Source organism: Quercus robur, chromosome 6 (genome assembly GCF_932294415.1).
Source record: "Quercus robur chromosome 6, dhQueRobu3.1, whole genome shotgun sequence".
Lineage (NCBI taxonomy): Eukaryota > Viridiplantae > Streptophyta > Magnoliopsida > Fagales > Fagaceae > Quercus > Quercus robur.
In genome coordinates this window covers 33,162,317-33,184,070 of record NC_065539.1, presented here as the reverse complement: position 1 = coordinate 33,184,070, position 21,754 = coordinate 33,162,317, and the positions used below count along the sequence as shown (strand labels likewise).

The window sequence follows — 21,754 nt, the reverse complement described above, 5'->3', positions numbered from 1 at the left end:
ACCGATCTTGACAGCTCCGATCCACAAGCACCGATCAAGCAAGACCCATACCCACGAGCTCCGATCAAGCGAGACCCATGAGCTCCGATCATTCCAGTCAAGCACTGATTGTTCCGATAAGCTCCGATCTCTCTGTGTTTTTTTTTTTTTTTAGCAAGTGTATTTCTATGTAGATTTTTCTGTGTAAATGTGTTTGGGTTAATTTTCTGTTGATTTTGGGTTAATTTTCAGTTGATACTGGGTTGATTTTGGTTAATTTTCAGTTGATTCTGGCGCGCTGGTTGTTGTAATGGTTGGGGAAGAGAAGTAGTTTGATAGAGGAGAGAGAAAATAAAATAAAAAAATAGTTTACACGGTGAACAGTAACCGTGTATATATACACGGTTACTGTTCATTTACACAGCCGGGTGTAAATTATACACAACTTTACACCCACTAATGTGGGTGTTATTTTGCTCAAAATGTGTAAAACTTGCACCTTTTTTCTATTTTAGAAGAGTTTACATGAGCTGATGGGAATGCTTTAGTTGGATAATTTTATTCATTAACATGACACTATTTTAGCTGTCGACAATGAAAATTATTTATGGCGTACTTTTTAAAAATAATAATAATAATAATAATGCAGGTTATTTTTTGAAATAAAAATAATAACTAGATTGAAAAATGAAGGAACTACATCGATCAGAGGCTATTTGGTTGGGATCATCTTCTTCCATCCAACTTATAGTGTTGACTTTGCATTGCCAAAATCTGTTCAAGGGATCATCTCTATTAATTAATTGGTCTAACCAACATGACCCCAAGTTTGGTGCACTGTTTGGATACTAATAACTTTGCGCGCTTGCTCCTTTCCTTATTCTTTGCTTTTTGCTTTTTTTTTTTTTTTTTTTTTTTTTTTTTTTAATATAAAATTTCTCCAAATGCAATTAGAACTTTCTAACCATTTGAGCCAGTATTAAACAAAATGCTCCAATTACGTGAGCTAGCATGTTTCAGAGAGCAATGTGTACGTGAGCTAGCTTGGTTACTGAACAAAGTCATTTTATATATAGTGGCTAATTAATGTAGTCCAAACTCTGCTTTGGCAATAATCATATGCTTTGGCATGATTAAACAATATATTACAATCCCGATTAAAAAATTAATTAGTAGCTCAATCAATTTGATTTGACAAAGGCCCTTCTTTGTCGTTGAAGGCCAAGCAAGTAAGCTGGTGCATCCCAATTGCCTGAGATCAGAGGTATGCATCATGAACGACGCGGATTGCATTGAACAATTAAACAACCTTTTCAACCAATGAGGACTAAGTAATCATTTAATCGATATATATATATATATATATATATATATATTTTTTTTTTTCTTGTAGTAATGTTTTTTAATCACACTAAGAGCATCTTCAGTATATTAGGCAAATTTTTGTACTGTTTGAAAAATGAATAGTGATTTTTACCTTTTAGCTACTCACTTTTTCAAATAAACTTTTCAACAGATTCTCTATCCCGTTCTCTATTTCATTTAAATATTATTTATTCTTTTTTTAACAATTATACATCTTCTAACATTTTTTTATTCAATACCTGGTTATTATAATAGAAAGAAATTTTTTTTTTTGAAGAATGAACAATAACCCATCAGACTTGATGAGCTACTGTTCATGAGCCAAAAAAAATTCCGAGTATAGAGAGTTCATTGGAGACTATTTTTATGGTGTCATTCTCTATTATAAAGATTTTTATGCATTTAGCTACACCATTGGAGATGCTCTAATGAGCAATGGAGCCACTATAAATTGAGTTTGGCAAGTAATTAATTAAGCTCTCACATTGCCCTGTCAAGCTCAAGCATGGCTCAGGTAAAGCTACCAGGATGATGGAGTAGTCCATATATTTATAGAGTGATATGGGCTCTGAAACTAAAGCTACATAGATTTGTTAGTGACATATTTTCATATTTTCTTTAAGAATAAGTTAACGACAACTATAAAAATGTAAACAACCAACAGCCTCTCTTTATTGATTAAAAACAAAAAAACCTCTCAATCTTTATTGTTCCAAATAACAGTACAGACACACACCTAACCATAAAAGAGGCTGATCAATACAAACATAATACACTTCCATATCAAATAAGCTTTAAACTTTAATGACAAAGACAAGAGGGGCCAAAACACATTTGATCTAAAGTTTCACTGAGATGCAGACAAAATTTCCATACGCCTCTTCTTGAAATGGTCTAACATTTTATCACGATCAGGAAGATTTTCTTTGATTACAGGAACTTCCTCAAAATTCTCTTTCCATGCATGCAAGCGAGGAAATGCATGGGCCTCAAGCACTTTCACTTCAACTACATCTTCAAAGACTCCAAACCAGTGAGCAATCGCTCCAAATGCTATGTCCACAATACCAATGCTCTCTCCACCGAAAAATTTCTTCTCACCTAGACCCTGCTCTTCCACAATTTTCAGCATTTCCAAACTGTCCTTCAGGGCCTTCTTTTTTTCCTCGCCAGTGGATCGGTATAGTGGCCAAATTGCAGGAGCCTATTAAAATTTAAGATGTAATGATCAATGTTAAGTTGTTTTAATTAAATGAAACTTGGTTTGATTATTTCTTAGGTAATAATGTGAATTTTTAAGGGACAATTATTTTATGCACCGGGAATCAGTCGCATGTATGAGACTCCTATTTAATATATATTATCCTTTTTAGTGTTTACAGATGATGGACATTAAAAATGGGAACAAGATACCCACTTTTGTTTTAGAAATTGGTACTAATTCTTTCGTGAAAACCAAAACATTTTGAGGGACAAATGAGAATATAATATATAATAGTATAACAAGAAAATGTGCAAACAAGGACAAACAAGAAATTAAGTAACCATATTGACACTATGCATTTCAGCATAAGCATATTTCAGCTCACTACGTATGCAGCAAACGGTAACACTCGGAATATAAATATAGTATACTATAAAAAACAAAATAAAAAACCCAATACATGAAACAGAGGAGAATGAAATGCAAAACAAAAGGTGAAAAAACAGTTCATACCTTTTCTTCAAAAAATTTAACCCAAAATCGAGCCTTGGCTCTCTCATAAGGGTCACTTGGCAGCAAGGGAGTCTGTGGCCATTTCTCTTCAATATATTCAATGATTATCATGGACTCGCAAATTGGTTTTCCACTGTGAACAAGTACTGGGATTTTCTTGTGCACAGGACTATACTGCAGAAGCAGAGGACTTTTGTTGGACAGATCTTCTTCAATGTATTCATATGATATACCCTTTAGTTTCAAAGCCCATATCACTCTGTAAAGAAATGGACTATACCATGTTCCATGTAGCTTCACCTCAGCCATGTTTGAGAGTGCAATGTGAGAGCTTGATTACCCAACCAAGTCAATTTTATAGTGGCCAATGTCGTCCACATCTTGCTTGTGCAACAAGCCTAACCTTTGGCATGATTAAACAATTACAATCTCCATTAAAAAATTCATTAGTCTTCATATGCTTGGGCAATAAGCATAAGCTATTCAATGCAATCTCCGTAATTCGTGATGCATCTCAATCAATTAAATTTGACAAAGGCCCTTCTTTGTCGAAGTATGGGGCATCCAATTGACTAAAATGCATTATGATCATGAATGACGCCAATTGCATTGAACAAGTCAACAGTCTGTGTTGACAATGAGGACTAATTAATTTTTTAATCGATTTTTTTTTTTTTCTAAATTTTTGTAATTGATCCACTAAAAGCTTACTACCCAAGCAAAATCGGGTGGAAGTACTAGGGATGTAAACGAACCAAACCATTCATGAATAACTCGGGCTCAGCTCGATAAAAAACTCGTTCATGTTCGTTTGTTTACAAATAAGCCAAACTTGAGCCTTAGTTTTAGGCTTGTTTGATAAACATGCTGAGCTCAAGCAAAAAAAATTGTTCATGAATAATAGAACTCGATACAAAACAGGTTGAGGTTAAGCTCGTTTATAGCTTGATATATATTTACTAAATAAACTTATTATTATGACATTACACATATGTTTTGGAATGTTAATTTATAACTTGTTTATTCATATATATATATATATATATATATGTTTTTTTTTTTTTGGAATGTTAATTTATTTAGATTTGTGAAGATTATAGTTGTACGAATAACAAATGTGGATGTAAAAATTGTATTTTGAACAATTACTCAAACTATAGACAATGATGATGGATGAATTTAATTATGTAAAGTTGTAATTTGAACAAATTCTAATCACAGGTGTTAGAAGCATGATAAAATTAGTGTATTATATAAATATATATATATATATATATATTTGTTTACTTGATTTTTGGTGATATAAGCATTTAATGATGCAATTTTTTTGGATCCCAAGCTAAAAAGCTTGACTTGAGCTCGAGTTTGAGTTTGGTATTAAGCTCAAGCTTCTTGGCATTCTCACAAGCTTGAGTTCAAACATTGTTTTTAGGCATGTCTCTAGCTCAAGCCAAGCTTGAGCATTTGATTTTTATTGACGAGCCAAGCTCAAACACACACTACTCGGCAAAGCTTGGCTCGTTTACAGCCCTAGGTGGAGCACCTCATGAGCAATAGAGCCACTATAAGTTGAGTCTGTTAGGTAATTAAGCTCTCTCACATTGCTCTCTCAAGTATGGCTGAGGTGAAGCTACATGGAAGATGGAGTAGTCCATATGTTTATAGAGTGATATGGGCTCTGAAACTAAAGGGAATATCATATGAATACATTGAAGAAGATCTTTTTAACAAAGGTCCTCTGCTTCTACAGTACAATCCTGTGCACAAGAAAGTCCCTTGTTCACGGTGGCAAACCAATTTGCGAGTCCATGATTATCGTTGAATATATTGAACAGCCATGGCCACAGAATCCATTGCTGCCCCAATAACCCTTATGAGAGAGCCATGGCTTGGTTTTGGGTTAAATTTGCTGATGACAACACAGACAAGGTACCTATGTGTTTTTCACTATCTTTTGTGTGTATGTATGCACACAGATATTAATCTTTGTTGCATGTTTGATCTTCAATAATTAATTTAGAGAATGACAAATTTATATTTTCTGAGTAATACTGGGTGTTGCAACCATTAATTTGGCAAGCTTAAAAATGGAGATGTGTGTAATTAATTAGAAAGATAAACTGAAAAAATTATAAGGCATTACCCAAGAAAAACGAAATCGAGTTTCATAAAAATTAAACCAACTTGGTACTGATTACTTTTTAAAATTTGATAGGATTCTCCATTTTGGTTATTATTCCGATCCAGTGGTGAGGAGCAAGAGAAGGCCCTTAAGGAGAGCTTGGAAATTGTGAAAATTGTGGGAGAACGTGGCCTAGGTGAGAAGAAATTCTTGGCGGAGACAAAATTGGTATAGTAGACATAGCCTTTGTAGAATTTGCTTACTGGTTGGGATTCATTGAAGAAATAGTTGGAGTGAAATTGCTCGATGCCCATGCATTCACTCGCTTGCATGCATGGAAAAAGAATTTAAAGGAAGTTCCTGTAATCAAAGAAAACCTTCCTGATCATGGTGAAATGTTAGTCTATTTCAAGCGGCGCAGAGAAATGTTGATGGCATCTCAGTGACGCTTAGAGATGACTTCAAATGTGTTTTAACTCTTAAGTTTTAAGCTTCTCTTCTGTGTGGGTTTTTTATTTATTTATTTATTTTTTTTCAGTTTTGGTTTTCCTAATAACTAGTGATTAACCCCGTGTATACACAGAAAAGCTATTGAGAATGAGATTTTTTTAAAAAAATTATATTAAATTTTTATGTTTTTTTTTGTTGTGTGATAGTCTGAGAGATTACCATTATATGAAATTATCATATATGGTCAATATTGTGCTATCTTCAACCTTCAATGGAATACTATACCAGAATTTGTAATAGTTATATATTATTGGGGCATTGTCATATGGAATTTATGAATAAACCCTGACAATTATTGGCAAATTTTTCGTAACTTACAACACCTTAGCCACAGATTTTTTAACCTCAAGTCAAAGTGAAATTTTGTGACCATAAAATTTGTTCTTGTATAATCATGTTGGAGTAAAAAATTTCAAGAATGCAAAGAGATCTACATGGAAACTTTTGTGTGGTCATCAAGTGGATGACATACATGTTTATTTGGCATATGTCCTAGCAGGCTAGCAGCCACCCCCACAAAGGAAAAGATGAAAGCTTGAAAGCCCATTTTCAGTACTCTTTATTTTTTTTTTTTTGGATGAACTCCCATTTTCAGTACCTATACAATGTATGAAGTAAAGCATATCATGTCAAGAGCAAATGCCAATATACACCATGAGAAACCAAAAAATAAACATATGATTGTACTGTGCTTAATTAAATTTTACAAAATTTAAAGATTGCAAGCTGTAAACAAAATATCATACACACTCTAGTCTCTAGATTTAGCAAAAAATAATAATAATAATAATAAAACACACTCTAGTCTCTAGTGAGTGACACATAAAATAATAGAATTTTTTTTTTATAAAAAAAGAAAAAGAAAATTCAAATTGTCAAAACATTAACGCAAGTTGTACAACAATATACACACTTATCAAAACATTACACAGTTTTTAGTCTTTCTTTTGTTTTGAAACACACTCTAGTCTGTAGTGAGTGACACATATAAAATAATAGAAATTATTTTTTTTTAAAAAAATTTAATTGTCAAAACATTAATGCAAGTTGTACAACACTATATATTAACGCAGATTTAAGTGTCAATATATTATGAAGACAACAGAAAGTCAAAAGTTTCGGTTTTATAGTATATATAGATAATATTTTCAACTTGCTTTACCATAGTTTTTTAGTGGAGTTGTGATATGTTTTTGTGTTAAAATCTCTCTCTCTCTTTTGTGTGTGTGTTTGTTTCTCAACAACAACAACCAAAAAAAAAAAAATAAATAAATTAAGTCTAAATGAAACCTAATCTTTATTCTTAATGCTAACTTATCCATCTATCATATCCTTACCTAATTATTCAACTCATAATAACATAATACAATCTTAAAAAATTAAATAAAAGGTAGGTAACAAAAAATGCACACTTATGACCAAACCATAAACTATGCTGATCAATACAAACATAATTTACTCGCATATCAAATATCTTTCTTTTTTTCGAAATATCTTTGATGACAAGGAAAAGACAAAAAGGGGCTTAAAACACATTTGATCTAAGTTTCATTGCGATGCCGACAAAATTTCTATATGCTTGTTTGGAGTACAAACCCAATTTTTAGGCCACTCGCAATGATTTTTTTTTTTTTTTTTTTTTTTACATAGTGAGGCAAGACTTTTCTCAAAAAGTGTTGGGTTCGGTAATTGCCTAACTTAATAGGACTTAAACATGCACACGTTACCGATAAGACGGAGAGTATTAAATCAAATCAAGTGCACAAATGATCAATCATAAAATATTAAACAATACAACTCAATTGATAATATATTAAGATAAATACAATGTCACTTGATTATAATAGAATATAATAACAAACTGAATTTAACAAAGATCAAAGTACAAGATTACAAGAAGCTTAGTTGTCTACTAGTCCTACTCCTAGATAGTCATGCGAGGGGCAAAGACATCCCTACAAACATGCCATAGATGCTGGGGGATTTCCATCCCTACGGACATGGATTGGTCACTCTTGATGGATGATTGTTGGAGATGCTTTGCTTCTGGACTTCAACCTTCTTTAGTAGGCAGTAGGTGGTAGTTATTTTCAGCTAATAATTATCCACAAATCAAAGAGGGATGGTTTATTTGTATGAAATAATTATCACTTACGATTGTCATCGTTTTGCCAATTTGTCTCATGCATGGCATAAGCGACTGCTACTTTATATATTTATTTGATTCTTCATACAAACAACGCTTCTTCTTGAAATACACCAACATCTCATCACGATTAGGAAGATTTTCTTTAATAGCAGGAACTTCCTCGAAATTCTCTTTCCATGCATGCAAGCGGGGCAATGCATGAGCTTCAAGCACTTTCACTTCATGTATTTCTTCCAAGACTCCAAGCCAGTGAGCAATATTAATTCCAAATGCTATGTCCACTATACCAATTCTGTTTCCCCCGAAAAATTTCTTCTCAGCCATGCTCTTCCACAATTTTCAGTATTTCCAAACAATCCTTCAGTGCCTTCTTTTGCTCTTCACCACTAAATTTGAAGAATGATCAAATTGGAAGAGCCTATCAAAATTAAGACTTATTTAGTATTAAGTTAGTTGATTGTATGAAACTTGGTTTGGTTTTCTTCTTAGGTAATGAATTTTATCTTTCTAATAACTTCGTTAATTTTAATTCTAGTGCCATTATTTTTAGATTGGTAGCTAATGTAAAAGATTTAATCATTTTTCGGGAATGGAATACATGTGCCAAAAGTCCGATAGCTCAACTAGTACTTCTTGTTGTTTCAACAAAAATGTTCAAGGTTCAAGTTCTCTTATTCCCAGCTATCAAATTATCGAAAAAGGAATGTTATACGAATAAGTGATTCTGATTTTCCTATTGAGTATTTATAAATAGAAGATTAAAAAAAAAAACCTTATCTTCAACAAACTTAACCCAAAATCGAGCCTTGGCTCTTTCATAAGGGTCACTAGGTTACAGGTAGCAAGGGATTATGTGGCCATGTCTGTTCAATATATTCAACAATGATATATTCAACAATGATCATGGACTCGCAAATTGGTTTTCCACCATGAACAAGTACTGGGATTTTCTTGTGCATGGGAATATTATACTGTAGAAGCAGAGAACTTTTGTTGGGAATCCCAAGAATTTTGGTTCGCCAAAAATAATCTTGACCTCCCTAACATAATCCTTAACCCTTAATTAGAGAAATTCTATAAACAACAAAATCTCATAAAATTTTCATAACAATCTTGTTTTTAATTGTGATAGGTTTAAGTCTAATATTTTATTATTTTATTTTGATTTATGAGAGACTGACACCTCAGCTGTTGCGACAATTTGTTGTGTCTCTAGTACAACTCTAAAAAATAGCCCAAATAACAGTAAAAATAGTCCAAACAACAAAAAAGATTAGGCCAAACAACAACAAATTAACAAAATATTCAACAAAAAGCTCATTCAAAACAAAAAATAAAAACATGTAATTATTCAAATTCTTAACTTGTTTAACAAAAAGCTCATTAGTCCCCTTTTGACTTTTCTTTTTGTTGGTAGAAGGAAATTGAAAAACTTTATATATTTGCATGTTTTTTCTTACTGATGTCTATATATTCAAGTTATTTTTTTAATTAAATTTAGTATAATTTAAGTTTCTTAAATGACTATCCTTGGAAAACTTCCTAGAGCCACTACTAAGTAAACATAGCATTTGTAGAATTTGCAAACTGGCCATGCATTACCTTGCCTATATATATGCAAGGAAAATTTAAAGGAAGTTCCTATAATCACAGAAAACATTCCTGACCATGGTGAAACCATAAATGTTAGTCTCTTTCAAGAGGCACAGAGAAATGTTGCTGGCATGGCATCTCAGTGACGCTTAGAGTTGTGTGCGTGTGTGTGGGTTTTTTTTTTTTTTTTTTTTTTTTTTTTTTTTTTTTTTTGTGTGTGTGGAGCAATTAGAGCTGTGTGTTTTAGGTAATGTTTGGATAAAGCGTTTCCAACATTTCACGTTTTCAGTCCGTGGGACCTACAGCTATAGTAGCTGGAACAAAAATGCCCAAAACGCATAGCTATTTTTTCCTTAACGCATCGTTTCAATAATTCTTTAGTCCGTGTACTGTTCTCATGACCCACATATGAACGCACCGTTTTGGTATTACACCTATATGATTATCACCCATGAAACACACATAGAAGCAAAGGATCAACAACACGATGCAAACAACTCGTCTCCAACAGCTAATTCCTCAGTTCTATGTCATTCTGATTTTGAGAAGACTGATGTGCCAGAGATGGAATCAATACACGTAAATGCTCCATCCTCTTCTAAAATGAATTGCACCTACCCACCACACTCCAAAAAACCATCAAAACAGAGGAAACACAGTAACAAACGAACCCACCCTCTGTTCTTCCTTCGCTCGAGCCTACCTTCTCTCTGCTTAGGACATCATTGCCGCCACTGTGGGTCTCTGCATTTATCTATAAGTCGTGTTTAACTTCTCATACTCTCTGATTTGTTGGTGTGTGATTTTTGTGTTTTCCATGAAATTAATTTGAGGTTTTTGTGTTCAATGTTTGTGTGTGGTTTTTGTGTTTTTCATGACACTAATATGTGGGTTTCTCTTCTTGCCTATGTTGTATTTGGACTATGTGAGTTTAATTTGCATTTTTCATGTGGGCATGTATAACCGATTATGATATGCATACGAACTGTTTGTCAAAATGCCTCAATGAGTATAGAATTCCGTTGTAGCAAAAATGGGTAAGGGGAAATCAAAGGACATTGGTAATGAAGTGAGAACTGGGTGAAAAGATCCAACGGAACTAAAAGTTTTTTGTGATTTATGTGATGCTTAGGTCCTAGACGACAAGAGGAGTCAAGGATATTTGAGAAAGGAAGGGGTTGATGTAGTGATTAAATAGTTGAGTGAAATGGGAAAAGTGGTGACTCACATGCAGTTTAAAAACAAATGGAATCATCTGAGAAAATAGTGGAAGACTTAGAAGGAGGTTTTTAAGCATGAGACTGGGTTGGGTTATGATCCTGTAACTGGGAAGATTGAGCCAGTGATGAGTGGTGGACCTGAAAGCTTGAGGTTAGTTCACTTTACATAATTGTGAAAAACTCAACTGTCTACAGCTATATTGTGTTCTAACTACTAGTTCTACACATGTAGGCATGTCCCAAGGCATCAACCTTTAAAAACAAAGGTTAGCCGAATGTTGGGTCTATGGAAATCATGTTTAAAGGCACGGTTACAACAGAGAAAAATGCATTCTGCATGAGTGGTGAAATACCAAAGGAATGCATCGAAGGGTCTGGGGACTCCACTGATAGCAAAGAATTTGTTGACCCCCAATGTCAACCCTCTGCAAGTGTTGACCCAATGGAGGTTAAAGGCCCATCATTGTCGAGCGTAGGACTGGCAATGAATAAGGGGAAAGGCTTAACAAGCGGTGTCCACCTTTTCAGAGGAATTTGCAAGAAACCAAGAAAAAAGCGTTCAATTGTGCAAGAGATGTCCAACTCTTTGAAGAACGTCTTATATGTTATTGTTGAAAGTAGAAGTGTAAGTACTCATACACCATTTGCTTCCACAGCAGCTGCTGAGGTTTAAGCAGTTATGGATATGGTGTTGACTCTTTCTGGGGTGCAATCAGGTGATTGCCTTCATATGTTCAGCACCTACTTCTTCATGGGAACGAAGAGGCTAGGAACATGTTTGCAACACAACGTCATCAAAAGGAGATCCAACTGAAGTGATTAGAGATGCAGTACCAAATGAACCCTCAGTTTCTTTTCTGAAGGAAGGGGGATTGTCTCGATAGGGTTGCTTAGGCTTGGTGTTGTAGTAATCAGATTTTCTTTATGTACCTGTTGCACTTTTTTTTTTTTTTTTTATTGGCAGAAACTATGCTTACCATGGGTGTGTATGCAACTGTTCGGAACTCTTTCTATTGTAGTAGTAATTAACAATGGGCATTCATCCTCTTTCATTTTGCTCTCTGGTTATTAACCTATTCACATAAGCACATATTCATTTTCTCTGTGGCATGCTACATATTCAGATGTTAAATATCATCATATCTTTTGGCTTTTCTAGATGTTTCACCAGTGTTACCTTTCAGTATTAGAATATAGATGTCAATCAAACATAGGAAACATTAAGCATTTGATGATTTCAGGTTTTGATTAACATTAGGTATTTGAAATCCTCAAATACAGCTGAATATTGGATTTGACCCATCATTTGGTTTATCATTATTCTTTGAATTTGATGTGGCTAGGGTTATACTAATTTGTTGAACCAAATTGTGTATTGACTCATTAATTACATTTTTTTTTTTCAACTCAAGTTGTTTCATATGAATATATGATTTTGATGAATAAACTTTGTTCCATGTGGTGGTACTAGATTTGAGTACTGGTAATACTCCCAATTGGTACACAACACAACAATGGAAGAGAATAACCATAGTTATACATAAAGGTTTTTCCACAAAAGGTTTCTAGATTGTTCTGAGACCACTAGGTTATTGTTTTAAGCCAATTAAATCTTGGCAATGTCTTAGAAAGTATTAAAAATTCTAAATTTTCTGACCTCATTTTCTGGGCCTTATCTTTCTGGTTGAAGATTACATGATTATTAGATTTTTCCTATTGAAGTTCACAGAAAAAGAGTACTGCTATTTAAAAATGTTCTAATTTTATTGTCTTTAATGTTTTATTTTGTATTATAATTTTTTTTTTTTTTGGTTTGCAAAATTTGAAATTTCCTTTTTTTTACCCCACAATGTTGCCTCCATACTTGTAAACATATCAAAGCAGGAAGCAGCAAGGAAACTTTTACTAGACCCTAATCGAGGGCTTTTGAAGCAAATTATTAGACAGTTGGATTCAAGTAGTCCATTGAGAAAGAAAGGGGTATTTTCTATAGAAATGACTAAATTTTTCCTAAACAACTTTTGAAATGGAATGTGTTTTTTTTTTTTTTAGCATGCATATTAGGAAGTATGTATTCTCCTTTTGATTAGTTACAGTTAACAATGGAAGAAGCAGGAACTAGAAAATGAATATCCTCACTTTTTGCAAAGTGCCTAGTAGCATTTAATTTCTCTAAAACTCTTGACCCCTTGAAACTCTTGGATTTTGTATAAGCAAACCTGCCATTTTTTTTTTTTAATAATCTCGTACTTTGAAGTTGTGCATGATCCCACAGATGCTACACTTTGGTGGCTATCTTCTTCTATAATGGTAAAGTCCTTGTGGTAATTTCTACAATTCCTTGTGTTCCTTGTAATTCCTTCCTTGAATGTCACAAAATCTGCTAAGAGCCTTCAAAATTCAGCTAGCTGGGGATTCTGATTTGATTTCCTTTTGTTTTGATCACCTCCTTGAAGAACTCTGTTTGGCCAAGCATATCAGAATCTACTTGAGAATTCCGATCAGATTTCTTTTTTGTCTTGGCTGAATAAAATATCTTCCAATTAGACAGAACACTTCCAACAAATATTTTCTGCCCTATATTTTTCTTATATATCAAGTTGCCTAGAATCACATAATTGATAACTTGGCAACTGCCTAAGCAATTGGTAGGTCCATCACTTAGCCTTTGCTAAGTGTTTTGGCGACTATAATTCAAACATAATACCCGGAAACAATCTGAAACATTGAAGCTGATCAATCTGTGCTCCACAGAGTCCATAATTACTGTCAAAGCAACCAGAAAGTTGGGGGGGAATACAAGTAGGGTTCAGAATAAAGAAACTTGGCACACTGCCATCACAGTAGACAGATATTGGATAAAAAAAAATAGTGAGTTTAGTGGGAACCATATCTGCTTTATATTTGCATTTGTATAACAAACATGGCCAAATATTTATATTGAAAAAGCCTCAACATTTTCAACATAAGTAAACATATATTTACACAGCATAAACTCTCTATAAAGGGGAAGACAACCAATAAGGTAAATCAAAGTCTTCATGATTCATGAACCTTAAGTTTTTCCATTGAAACATACAGATCAATAAAACAATTTTTTTATTTTTTATCGTTCTTCGGCATGTCCAAAACACAATATTATGTCATTCAGCCTTGCAAATTAGACTTCACTACCATCAAATCCAAGAACTTAAATCGAAATCTCTAAAATTTACTTTCTACTAGGTCCAATCTTTAGCGAAAAATTTAGCATGATAAAAAAAAAAAAAAAAAAAAAAAAAAAAAAAAAACCAAAACCCTAGCCAAAACTCAATCTAATAAAACCCACAAAACCAAACCAAACAAAACCCCCTTCGCCATTGTAACCAGTAAACAAAAACAAAACAAAGTGAACCAAGAAAAAAATATATAAAAAACAAAACTTTCAGATCTCGTTACCTACAAAAATGAGTGAGCCACAATGAAAAATATCAAGAGGCTTTCTACAGACTACAGAATGAAAACGCGTTGTGCTTGTTTGTGTGAGAGAGGTGTTAGGGTGGGAGAGGGGTGAAATTGGAAGATGGTGAAATGGGTTTTTGGAAGGAAGTGTTCATCAGAGGGAACTTGATCTTCGCCGGCATCGAACTAGGTTGTCTTCCTCGTGGATTTCTTTGGTGGGCGTGGACTTCACTTCTCGAAGATAGGCGTTAGGGTGGGAGAGGAGTGAAAAAAAAAAAAAAAAAAAAAAAAAAAAAAAACAACGCGTAGCTTAAATACTTTCAGTTGGGCTACAGTAGTCGGCCCCAAAAATAATCAGCTGGCATTTCAAAATTATTTGCTACAATGTTTTCAATTTTCAGTTTTTAGCAAAATCAGGGAAAAATCGCTGATTTTCTATGTGTAGTTTTAGTCACATGACTTTTTAAATGAGTTATGTGACTTATTTAAATAATAAACATGTATAATCTTATATAAATTGTCACTTATTGGGTTTGAAGAAATTCTTCTAAATTGGTTTGAAGCAAATAATCTTTGTCCCTAGATTTATTGATTAGATTAATTAGTTAAACCATTTTTCTTAAATGCCTCAAAAAAATATCATTAAAAAACATAAAGAATCCTTTTCCATTTTTATTTATTTATTATAGTTGGTGGCAACCGTGGCATTTTGTCTCACTGGATTATACAAAACCCTAACTCACATAAGAGTGAGTCTCACACTTACCGGATCCACCTCTATGTAATTGGCGTGTTGTATATTCCTGTCATATAAAATAAAAATTCTTCAATAAAATAAGATGATATATACTGTAAGGACGCAGTTTGAGTCCTAAGCCCAAAAAGTAAGTGGATCTAGGCCCAATGAGCCCAATACAATGAATTTGTAGAGAATAGATTGGAAAACTGGGCTATAATGAGTTGGGTAACAATTATAATGGATTCAGATGATAATAAAGTAAAAGTAGACTGATTTTATCTAAGGAAAATTATCCTCGGCATAGTCCGAAAAGATTAGTTCTTGTATATATTACTTGAAGTTGGTTACAAATATAGTTCTGTTTGCTACAGTATTTCTTTCTTAATTCTCCGATCCCCTTTCTCTTAGGACCTCCCTCCTATTTATACTATCTCTCCCTTCTCATTTCTACCCTCTACGTGGACAGTAGATTGCTTGTGTTAATCTCTGTCCCATCAGCAACCTCCTGAAGTCTTTAGGGGTAGCTTTAAGGGTGAAAAGCATTGTTCAGATATCACTTCCTCATTAAGGCGGCCAGAGAGTTAGTTACAAAGCATTCAATGCGGTGGTAGCAGCTTTCTCTTAGATATTTCCTAGCTTCTATCCCTCCTGTACGTTCATAATGCATGTCCTTATTAATAGAACTTCCTAAAATGTCACCCTGGATGATAGGATACACATTTTGATCTTCGCTTCGTTTAGCCAAGGGGATATTCCTCCTCGGCCTACCTCCTCCAGCCTTTACAGTTATAGCTTGTTTGTGAAGTTCAAAGTCTTACGTCTTTCTTACTATTGATCTATACTCAAAACACTGAGCCTCCTTGGACAAGGCCCAAGGCCCAATATATATTTGGACCTGCGTCCCTACATATACCATAATATAATAGTAGTATATTACCAACTTGGAGCCTCCAAGCCAACATCAATAAAAATGCGAAACTACTGATGACTATCTTAACCTCAATAAAACTGAAAAATAGCCATAACAAACAGAAAGAAAATATGGGAATACCATAGCAAAACCAAAACACTGAAGCTTGCTTAATTATACAACATCTCTTGCACTGATATGTGGTTCCCACTGAGTATATAGGATTGGCTCATGAAAATTTATCGCGGCTAAGAGTCTCTTGAAGATGTCAGCAACATTTCCCTGAAACGCTTAAAAAAGAACATCATTTCATCACGATCAGGAAGATTCTCTTTGATAATAGGAACTTCCTTGAAATTCTTGATCCATGCATGCAAGCGAGGAAATTTGTGAGCTTCAAGCAGCTTGACCCCAACGATGTCTTCAATGACTCCCAACCACTGAGCAATCTGTCCAAAGGCAATGTCTACTATTCCAATCTTGTCAGCACCAAAATATTTCTTGTCTACAAGACCATGTGCTTCGATGGCTCTTAGCATCTCCAACGTGTCTTTCACAGCCTTCTCTTGTTCTTCGCCACTAGTTCGGTAGACCATCCACATTGCAGGACCCTGCTAGAATTTGGAGCATTGTTATGAGAAGTCAATGAGTTCATGCTTGGTTCAGCTCAATCAAACTTGCGTTACTTTATTAGAAGTTTCTTTTTCTTGGCTCAATTATATATATATATATATATATATATATGATTTAAAAAAATAGATTATAATAATGGTCAGTACAGATCCTTATCAACAAAGAAATAAATAAAATAAGAGTAATCATATAAAATGACATGATAAGAATAGGATTGGCATGACTTAAACACTACAATAAATTATTTTATTTATTTATTTGTAACCGGTAATATGTTAGTTTGTAAGACTTATGTTATAAAATTTATAACATCTCTAATATCACTTATAAAATATTGATTATTATTCTTATTTGCAAATAAAAACAAGTCATTGTTACATTTTCTAGAAATTAATGAAACATTGACATCATTTGTTAAATAAAAATGGTGATGACAATGATAATAAATGACTTGTAAGCAATTCATGCGGAAATTATTTAAAAAGTGAGGTAATACTGTAATAGTCTATCATTTTCATTTACCATAAAATACTAGACTTTATTTGAAGATAAATTGAACCAAAAACAGAAGATCTAGTGCCAACGGGTGAAGAAGTACCTTCTCTTCAGCAAATTTGATCCAGAACCGAGCATTGGCTCTCTCATAAGGGTCAGTAGGCAGCAATGGGTTCTGTGGCCACATCTCTTCAACATATTCAAGGATAATCATGGACTCACAAATTGCTTTTCCGCCATGAACAAGCACTGGGATCTTCTTGTGGACTGGATTGTGTTGTAGAAGTTGGGAACTTTTGTTGGAAAGATCTTCTTCTATGTATTCATACGGTATGCCCTTTAGTTTCAAAGCCCATATCACTCGACAACTAAATGGACTTGCCCATGTCCCATGTAGCTTCACTTCCTCACCCATGTTTGAGAGAGCTAGCAATGTGGTAGCAATTCAACTCACAATGTGATTTTATAATGAACAATTTAGTCATCTTGCTTGGGCAATAAGCTTTGTAGCTTCAAATTTCTTTGAAGTCTTACAGCTTCATTTAAACAATTGAAGGTTGAAGTCAAAAGAGGTTTGCGCCTCTTATTTTTCCTTTAGTTTACATTTTTGCTATTATTTTATTTATTTATTTGGTTTTGACGATATTCTTCTTGTTTGACTTTGAATTTTGGGAAGTGGAGTTGGTGGGCTTGGTAGAACAGTGAAAATGGACCCCAACCACTGTCAAGGAAATATATATGAATATATCACTGTTTCGGAAATATATAGGGATTTATCACTTTTTTAGCATTCGAGTTTAGAGAAATCGAGTTCAAAATGGTACTTGAGTTTCATAAACTCGAGTATCAAAATGGAACTTGAGTATCAAAAAAGTGAAAAATTGCTACTTATTTCTAAAACAGTGGTAGATTTTCATATATTTTGCCTAAAGTGCCTGGGAGAACTATGTAAGCATTCAAGAGGAGAGAGAATCTTTTAGTTTTTTTTTGTGGGGGGGGGGGGGGGTAAACAAGAGAATCTTTTAGTTGCTTTTCCTTTTCTTGGGTTAAAAGTGAATTTAATCATGTGGCCCAGGCACAATCTGCCGAGTCTTTTGGCTAAATATTACTAAATCTGGAGTTTATTTGCGTTATAGGCACTGTTGGAAGTTATTTAGGGAATTGAGGAAAGAGAGTGAATTTTGGAAACGATGTTGCCGAAATTCAACAAAAGTATGAGAGAGAAAGAGAACAAGTGGGTGAGAGAAAATTTTGAATTTCGGTAATCACATTATCGAAATTCCTACCGCCCAAACCTGCTGACCGAGTGGGTGTGAAGTGCTCGAAGTGTGAAGTGTCCAGAGAGAAACCAATTGTGGCAATGCCATTGCCGAAAATGGGAGGAAAAAAAATAGTGGTTGCCGAAATCTGGGGAGGAATTATTAAAAAAAAAAAAAAAGTACTACGTCCACAATATTTTTATAACATTTTCACAACAAATCACAAGTGATTAGTTATTATTAGTTCAAATTTGAATTTAACACTGAGATTACTTTTTTAATCCAACAATAATAACCTACCACTTAAAATTTATTGTAAAAATTGTGTGCACATATCATTTCTCAAAAAAAAAAATTGTGGAATGGATTTGTGGCAATGGCATTGCCGAAATAGGAGGGGGAAAAAAATTTGCAATTGGTTTGTGGCAATGCCATTGCCGAAATAGGGAAAAAAGTTTGTGGCAATTATGGTAATGCCATTACCGAAAATGGGAGGGAAAAAAAATAGCGGTTGCCGAAATCTAGGGAGGAATTAAAAAAAAAAAAAAAGTGCTACGTCCACAATATTTTTACAACATTTTCACAACAAATCACAGGTGATTAGTTATTATTAGTTCAAATTTGAATTTAACACACTTTTTTAATCCAACAATAATAACCTGCCACTTAAAATTTGTTGTAAAAATTGTGTGCACATATCATTTCTTAAAAAAAAAAAAAAAATTTTGTGGAATGGATTTGTGGCAATGGCATTGCTGAAATAGGAGGGGGAAAAAAATTTACAATTGGTTTGTGGCAATGCCATTGCCGAAATAAGGGAAAAAAATTTTGTGGCAATGTCATTGCCGAAAATGGGAGAAAAAAAAATAGTGGTTGCCGAAATCTGGGAAGTAATTTAAAAAAAAAAAAAAAAGTGTTACGTCCACAATATTTTTACAACATCTTCACAACAAATCACAGGTGATTAGTTATTATTAGTTCAAATTTGAATTTAACACTGTGATTACTTTTTTAATCCAACAATAACAACCAACCACTTAGGATTTGTTGTAAAAATTGTGTGCACATATCATTTCTCTAAAAAATAAATTGTGGAATGGAATTGTGACAATGGCATTGCCGAAATAGGAGGGAAAAAAAAATTGTTCCAATTGGTTTGTGGCAATGTCATTGCCGAAATAGAAGAGAGAGATATAAAAAAAGTACGCATATTCTTATTCTTTCAGTATTTTTTTGACCGAAGCAGTTTGGTTTGTCATGTTCTTTTATGATAAAAGTACCCTACGAAACAGATAAGGATAGATTCAAGTACAATGAGTACATTGATTCTTATTCTAAAGTGCACGCTGTAAACAAAAACAAAAAAAAGTACATAGATTCTTATAGAAGAAAAAAATGATTGATGTGCACGCTGTAAACAAAAAAAAAAAAAAAAAAACAAAAAAACAAAAAAAGTATATAGATTCTTAAAATAGAAAAGAAAAAAAGATTAATGTGCACACTGTAAACCAAAAAAAGCAAAGAAAGTACATAGATTCATACAATATGGAAGAAAAAAATGATTGGTATGCACACAGTAAACCAAAAAAAGCAAAGAAAGTACATAGATTCTTATAATACGGAAGAAAAAAAATGATTGATGTGCACGTTATAAACAAAGAGAAAAAAACAAAGAAAGTACATAGACTCTTACAATACGGAAGAAAAAAATTATTGATGTGCACACTGTAAACCCAAAAAAGCAAAGAAAGTACATAGATTTTTACAATATGGAAAAAAAAAAAAAAAAATTGATTGATGTGCACGCAATTTCAATAACAATGGAAATTTATAGGGGAAAAAAAGTAGAAAATAAGAACTGTGGAGATTTCAATAAAATTAGTGTTGTTTAAATAGGATGCAAGTTTCATATCAGTTAAATTCTTAGATTTTAAACTGCATAATTATATACGCAATTGACCAAATACAACACAACACAGATAGGACACTTTGGTACAAATAAATTACTTAACTATAAACATATATTTACTACAAAAAATCTCTGCAAAAATCTAAATTTCATTGTTCTTTTTGGTTTACAGCGTGCACATCAATCATTTTTTTTCTTCCGTATTGTAAGAATCTATGTACTTTCATTACATTTTTTGGTTTACAATGTGTACATCAATCATTTTTTTCCTTCCTATTGTAAGAATCTATATACTTTCTTTATTTTTTTTTTGTTTACAGCGTGCATATCAATTATTTTTTTCTTCTATAAGAATCTATGTACTGTTTTTTGTTTTTGTTTACAACGTGCACTTTAGGATAAGAATCAATGTACTCATTGTACTTGAATCTATCTTTATTAGTTTCGTAGGGTACTTTTACCATAAAAGAACATGACAAACCAAACTGTTTCGATCAAAAAAATACATAAAAAATAAGAATATGCGTACTTTTTTTTATATCTCTCTCCTCTATTTCGGCAATGCCACTGCCAAAAACATATGAGATGAGGAGTTGAGGTGATTGATTGATTGAATCTTTGTTTTTTTTTTTTTTTTTTTTTTTACTTTCTTTGCTTTTTTTGTTTACAACGTGCACGTAAGAATTTATGTTTTTTTTTTTTTTTTACAACGTGCATATCAATCAATTTTTTCTTCCGTATTGTAAGAATTTATATACTTTTTTTGTTTTTTTGGGTTTACAGTGTACACATCAATCATTTTTTTCTTCTGTATTGTAAGAATCTATATACTCTCTTTGTTTTTTTTTTTTTTTTACAGCGTGAACATCAATCATTTTTTTCCTTTCGTATTGTAAGAATCAATGTAGTTTCTTTGCTTTTTTTGGTTTACTCTGTGCATATCAATCATTTTTTTTCTTCCATATTGTATAAATCTATGTACTTTCTTTGCTTTTTTTGGTTTACAGTGTATACATCAAACATTTTTTTTTCTTTTCTATTTTAAGAATCTATACATTTTCTTTATTTTTTTTGTTTACAGCGTGCACATCAATCATTTTTTTCTTCTATAAGAATCTATATACTTTTTTTTTTTTTTGGTTTACAACGTGCACTTTAGAATAAGAATCAATGTACTCATTATACTTGAATCAATCCTATCTGTTTCCTAAAGTACTTTTATCATAAAAGAACATGACAAATCAGACTATTTCAGTCAAAAAAATACTGAAAGAATAAGAATATGTGTACTTTTTTTATATCTCTCTCATCTATTTCGGCAATTCCATTGCCACAAACCAAATGAGATGAGGAGTTAAGGTGATTGGTTGAATGAATCCTTTTTTTTTTTTTTTTTTACTTTCTTTGCTTTTTTTGTTTACAGCGTGCACGTAAGAATATATGTACTTTCTTTGCTTTTTTTTTTTTGGTTTACAACGTACACATCAATCAATTTTTTCTTCTGTATTGTAAAAATCTATGTACTTTCTTTGTTTTTTTTTTTTTTTTTTTTTTTTTTTGTTTACAACATACACATCAATCATTTTTTTTTTCCGTATTGTAAAAATCTATGTACTTTCTTTGTTTTTTTGGGTTTATAGTGTACACATCAATCATTTTTTTCTTCCGTATTATAAGAATCTATGTACTTTTTTTTTTTTTTTTGTTTACAAC

The 21,754-nt window shown here is 32.8% G+C and overlaps 2 protein-coding genes and 2 pseudogenes across 2 annotated transcripts; 1 reads left to right on the top strand and 3 right to left on the bottom strand.

The window, feature by feature from the left end:
* Positions 1-1,992: 1,992 nt before the first annotated feature.
* On the bottom strand, positions 1,993-3,401 carry LOC126688491 (probable glutathione S-transferase). The gene is made up of 2 exons (XM_050383194.1): positions 3,062-3,401; positions 1,993-2,548 (listed from the first exon to the last, which is right to left on the bottom strand). The coding sequence occupies exons 1-2, from the start codon at positions 3,368-3,370 to the stop codon at positions 2,192-2,194; spliced, it is 666 nt and encodes a 221-aa protein (XP_050239151.1). The 5' UTR covers positions 3,371-3,401; the 3' UTR covers positions 1,993-2,191.
* A 1,209-nt stretch (positions 3,402-4,610) lies between these two features.
* On the top strand, positions 4,611-5,681 carry LOC126688489 (probable glutathione S-transferase; annotated as a pseudogene).
* A 2,215-nt stretch (positions 5,682-7,896) lies between these two features.
* On the bottom strand, positions 7,897-13,416 carry LOC126690104 (probable glutathione S-transferase; annotated as a pseudogene).
* Positions 13,417-15,804: 2,388 nt separating this feature from the next.
* Positions 15,805-17,333, bottom strand: LOC126688488 (probable glutathione S-transferase). The gene is made up of 2 exons (XM_050383193.1): positions 16,977-17,333; positions 15,805-16,356 (listed from the first exon to the last, which is right to left on the bottom strand). Exons 1-2 carry the CDS (start codon positions 17,286-17,288, stop codon positions 15,994-15,996), a joined length of 675 nt encoding a protein of 224 aa, XP_050239150.1. The 5' UTR covers positions 17,289-17,333; the 3' UTR covers positions 15,805-15,993.
* Positions 17,334-21,754: the final 4,421 nt, after the last annotated feature.

Excerpts from the sequence above, each read along its gene's own strand:
- LOC126688491 (XM_050383194.1), bottom strand. The coding sequence starts at position 3,370 with ATGGCTGAGGTGAAGCTACATGGAACATGGTATAGTCCATTTCTTTAC. Across the intron at positions 2,549-3,061 it reads TTAAATTTTTTGAAGAAAAG|GCTCCTGCAATTTGGCCACT; the intron begins GTATGAACTGTT and ends AAATTTTAATAG.
- LOC126688488 (XM_050383193.1), bottom strand. The coding sequence starts at position 17,288 with ATGGGTGAGGAAGTGAAGCTACATGGGACATGGGCAAGTCCATTTAGT. Across the intron at positions 16,357-16,976 it reads TCAAATTTGCTGAAGAGAAG|GGTCCTGCAATGTGGATGGT; the intron begins GTACTTCTTCAC and ends AAATTCTAGCAG.